Source organism: Mandrillus leucophaeus, unplaced genomic scaffold (genome assembly GCF_000951045.1).
Source record: "Mandrillus leucophaeus isolate KB7577 unplaced genomic scaffold, Mleu.le_1.0 Scaffold99, whole genome shotgun sequence".
Taxonomy (NCBI): domain Eukaryota; kingdom Metazoa; phylum Chordata; class Mammalia; order Primates; family Cercopithecidae; genus Mandrillus; species Mandrillus leucophaeus.
This window is the reverse complement of record NW_012110807.1, coordinates 334,939-339,712: the sequence shown is the minus strand read 5'-3', so window position 1 is coordinate 339,712 and position 4,774 is coordinate 334,939. Positions and strand designations below refer to the sequence as shown.

Genomic DNA, 4,774 nt, shown 5'->3' with positions numbered 1-4,774 from the left:
CCAGCTACTTGGGAGGCTGAGGCAGGAGAATTGCTTGAACCTGGGAGGTAGAGGTTGCAGTAAGCTGAGATCACACCACTGCACTCCAACCTGGGCAATAGAGTGAGACTCCATCTCAAAAAAAAAAAAAAGAAAAGAAAAGAAAAGCAGCTTAAGATCCTAAAAACACAGGATCTGTGACAATTTTCTCCTTTAGCTACACTCCAGGGACCTTAGACTCATTTTACAGATGGGAAAACATTCAGAGAAGTTAAGGAGCTTCCTAAGGACACACAGTTTGGAAGCAATAAAGCCAGGATTCAAACCCAAGCTGTTGTGACCACTCTCTTCTATGCTGTCTATATCGGGGTGACTGTACAATTTATTGTCCAAACTGAGATGCTTTCATGTGTGATAAAATATCCTATTGGCCAGGCACAGTGGCTAACACCTGTATTCCAAGCACTTTGGGAGGCCGACACATGAGGATCGCTTGAGGCAAGGAGTTACAGACCAACTTAGGCAAGATGGTGAAACCCCCATGGCTACAAAATAATTTAAAAAATTAGCCGGGCATGGTGGCACACACCTGTAGTCCCAGCTACTTGGAAGACTGAGGCGAGAGGAACCCTTGAGCCTAGGAGTTTGAGGTTGCAGTGAGCTGTGATGGCACCACTGCACTCCAACCTGGGCGACAGTGTAAGACTCCATCTCTTAAAAAGAAAAAAGTAAGGCCCTGGCTGGGGGCAGTGGCTCACACCTGTAATCCCAGCACTTTGGGAGGCCGAGGTGGGTGGATCGCCTGAGGACAGGAGGTCCAGACCAGCCTGGCCAACATGGTGAGACCCCATCTCTACCAAAATACAAAAATTAGCTGGTGCACACTTGTAATCCCAGCTACTCGAGAGGCTGAGGTAGGAGAATCGCTTGAGCCCGGGAAGGGAGGTTGCAGTGAGCTGAGATCACACGACTGCACTCTAGCCTAGGCAATAGAGTGAGACTCTGTCTCAGGAAAAAAAAAAAAAAAATCCTATTAATCCTTATGCCGAGACAACAGACACAAACTCCATGTCTCTATGTAACAGAAACAGGATGTGGAGTACCTTTCCTGTCCTTGAAACGTGTAACACAGAAAGATGGAAAAAAAGTACCTGTCTTTGTGGCTGTCTTCTGTTTGGGGCAGCAGGAGGCCTGTGTAGCAGGGGGCGTAGTTCTGGTCCTGGGCCCCTTCCCTGCGAGCCCTTGGTGATGTTCAGGTGGGTGTCCTCACACAGCCACAGAGACACCGCCACCAAGATTGCAGCCACTGCTCAGAGGGCCCTGCTCGCCTCCAACACCAGCTACGCGCTTCTCTGGAGTCTCCTGGAGGGAAGGTTGGCCCTGGAGACCCAGCGGGACCTGGAGGACAGGTGAGGCCTCCCCAGGTGTGGGTAGAAACTTTAGGGTTGGCCTCCTGGAGCCGACAGGGCCTAGCCAGAGGCTGCTGTTTCCAGGGCTAGCTCCCTTGAGTCCCGACATTCTTTGTCGTTGGTGTCTTGGGTCTGCATCCCACTGGGAATGGGGCCACAGGGTCTTGGGCCACTCGGTGGTGAGTCGCAGTAACCCACTTTTGCCTGGGAGGGGGGGTGCAACTCAGTCTCTTCAAGAGAAGGGACGAGAACTGAAACCCAGAGCAACAGATACCTCGCTCTCCCTCTGCAGCATTCCCTGAGCGCCCCCTGGCCCCTGCGCCCCAGCCCAGGGCGGCTCCTCTGCGCTCCTCTGCGGCACTGGCTTCTTTCTCTGCCTCTGCAGACAGCCGGGTCTGCTTCTCTGCTTTGGTGACCCCTTCTGTCCTTCTCAGTTTAAAGGTCCATGGAGACTCCCCAACATCTTGTTGAGCCCCTTGACGTTCCTAAACGAGAATGGGATTGGCTCCGTTTAGATCAGATGTCCTGCCCTGAGCCAGCCGGCATGGCTGTGGGAGGTCACATGACCCACGCCGGGGCAGGGCGCTGGCTCTTTAAGGAGGAGTAAAGGATGGAAGGGAAGCCAGAGGTCTCCACCCCAGCAGTGCCCTTGTCAGGGAGGAATGGGTGGGATAGGGTGTGGACAGCTGGTCAGGACAGAAAATCCATCCTAGCTGATTGGTTATAGACCACAGGCTCATCAGGGTAAAAGGGCCCACAGAGATTCTGCAGCCCAGGGCTCTCCATTTCATCCGTGGTGAGGATGTGCCCAAGGTCTCCTGAAAGGGTATGGCTGAGCCAGAACCAGGGCCGGGGCCACTGTGCTCCCCACTTCACCGGGCATTTTCCTCCTCGCCATTCACCCAGAAGAGCCAAACATTTGCAAACATGTGATTCTTGAGTGGAAACCAAGCAGAGCCCTTTCAGCAAAGTGTGGCTGAAGTGAATGATGCGGAAACAAGAATGTGGCCCTTTCACAGCCCGTCTGGCTCATTTGAAAGCTGCAGAGAAGCGGCCACTTTCCGAGGCAGCTGTGCCGTCCCCACAGAGGGTTATTCTGCCTGGGAAGTTGGCAGAGAGGCCTTTGCAAACCAATGGCTCCAGCCTGGGACCCAGACAGGGATGGGGAGGGCTAGTTCTGCACCCAGCTCCATGGCCTCTGTTTCCTCCCAGGTACCAGGAGGTCCAGGCGGCCCAGAAAGCACTGGGGACGGCTATGGCAGAGGTGCTGCCTGAAGCGGAAAGCGTGTTGGCCACGGTGGAGCAAGTTGGCGCAGATACAGCCCCGTACCTGGCTTTGCTGGCTTCCCCGGGAGCTCTGGTCAGCTCAGTTGTCTCAGAGCTCTGTGTGGGGTCGGGAGGATCTATTATAGAAGCTGGAGGCTGGGCACGGTGGCTCACGCCTGTAATCCCAGCACTTTGGGAGGCCGAGGCGGGTGGATGACCTGAGGTCAGGAGATTGAGACCACCTTGGCCAACGTAGTGAAACCTCATCTCTACTAAAAATAAAAAAATTGGCCGGGCGCGGTGGCTCAAGCCTGTAATCCCAGCACTTTGGGAGGCCGAGACGGGTGGATCACGAGGTCAGGACATCGAGACCATCCTGCTAACACGGTGAAACCCCGTCTCTACTAAAAAAATACAAAAAAAAACTAGCCGGGCGTGGTGGCGGCACCTGTAGTCCCAGCTACTCGGGAGGCTGAGGCAGGAGAATGCCGTAAACCCAGGAGGCAGAGCTTGCAGTGAGCTGAGATCCGGCCACTGCACTCCAACCTGGGCGGCAGAGCATCTCCGTCTCAAAAAAAAATACAAAAATTAGCTAGGTGTGGTGGTGTGTGCCTGTAACCCCAGCTACTAGAGAGGCTGAGGCAGAAGAATGGCTTGAACCTGGGAGGCAGAGGCTTCAGTGAGCCAGGATTGCAGCACTGCACTCCAGCCTTGGTGACAGAGCGAGACTCCAGCTCAAAAAACAGGAAAAAACCAACCAAACAAACAAACCTATTATAGCATCTGGAGAAACCAGTGGGGCCCGGGCAGAGGCCGGTGACGTGGCTTATTTTTAACTATATCACAGCTAAGTCAAATGATATAACCTATCTATGGGGCTTGGCAGAGTCAGAGCCCAACCATTCTCTGTTGATGATAATGTCAAGGCTGGGGCCTCTTCCTCCTTACAATGACATTAGCAATGTCATCAGATGGACACAGGATGCAATTCCAGCTCTGCCACTCCAGCTCTGTGACCTCGGCCAAGGACTTTCCCTCCCTGAGCCTCAGTCTGTCACATGGAACTCACCCATTAGGTTATGTCAAGGCTCCTCCCATGGGAGCTGGACAGAGATTGGGGAGCAATGCACGAGGTAGCTGGCCGGCCCCTCTGTGCCCATCACCTTATACTCATCACCTCTGTGTGAGTCAGGTCCATTGTGTCGATTCAGTAACCCTGAAATCCCAAAACTCCGAAACTGAACATGAAAGAATTCAGCTTATACAAATGCATTTGAGACAAATGCTAACCCAGATCGATGCCCAAGGCTGCCTGATGAGGTCTTTGCTCCTCCCACTGCATTGGAGAGTGATGCACAGCTGTTAGTGTGTTCGAGCCCAGGTTCTGCTTCCAACACCACTGAGGGTGTTCGATTGTATGTAGTACCTGCACAGTTATCCTCTAAAATCTGGGAAATTCTGCATTCTGAAGCCATCCAGTCCCCAGGTCTCAGTTCAGGACTGTGGAGCTGAGGAAGCGTTCCCACTTTGCAGTAAGCAGTGTGGGTCGGGGAGGTTGGCTGGGTTGCTCAAGGTCACACAGCTAGAAATTGGTAGGGCTGTCATCCGAGCCCCAAGCGAGGGGTTCCCCAGCCTGGCTCCTCTTGCCCTGGCCCCTCTGCCTCCTAGGGTCCACACAAAGCCCCACCCCTGCTATTCCTGCCTCTGGGCTTCCGAGCTCCCTGGGGCATCAGCTAGCTCATCAGGTTTTCAGGAGGCTTGGGGTTCTGGGCTGGCAGCCAGGGGCAGACCCCGATGCCTCAGTCCAGCAGGGCACCTCCCCTAAGTAGAGAATCCGCCACTTGCCCTTCCTGCCAGGCCCTGCCTGAGCCCACTGTCTCCCTGCAGCCTCAGAAGTCCTGGGCTGAAGACCTGAGCCTGAAGGCGAAGATCCTGGAGAAGACAGTTGCGTCACAACAGCACATGGCCACCAAGGCTGCCCAAACCCTCCATGCTGCTGCCCAGGCAGCGCTACGGCAAACAGAGCCCCTCACACAGGTCAGCTCTTGTGCTTCAAAGCGGGGGACCTGGGAGAGGTTGGGGCTACCCTGAAGGTGATCTGGGGTCAGGGTTGCAGGAGG

General features: G+C 54.5%; 1 protein-coding gene across 1 annotated transcript in view; it reads left to right on the top strand.

Moving 5' to 3' along the window:
• LAMC3 (laminin, gamma 3) overlaps positions 1 to 4,774 on the top strand; it is a 125,767-nt gene that overhangs the window by 97,656 nt on the left and 23,337 nt on the right. The window contains exons 21-23 of the mRNA XM_011971197.1: positions 1,254 to 1,388; positions 2,601 to 2,748; positions 4,542 to 4,691. Of these exons, the coding sequence (XP_011826587.1) occupies positions 1,254 to 1,388; positions 2,601 to 2,748; positions 4,542 to 4,691 (433 nt within the window). The remainder of the gene's footprint in view (positions 1 to 1,253; positions 1,389 to 2,600; positions 2,749 to 4,541; positions 4,692 to 4,774) is intronic.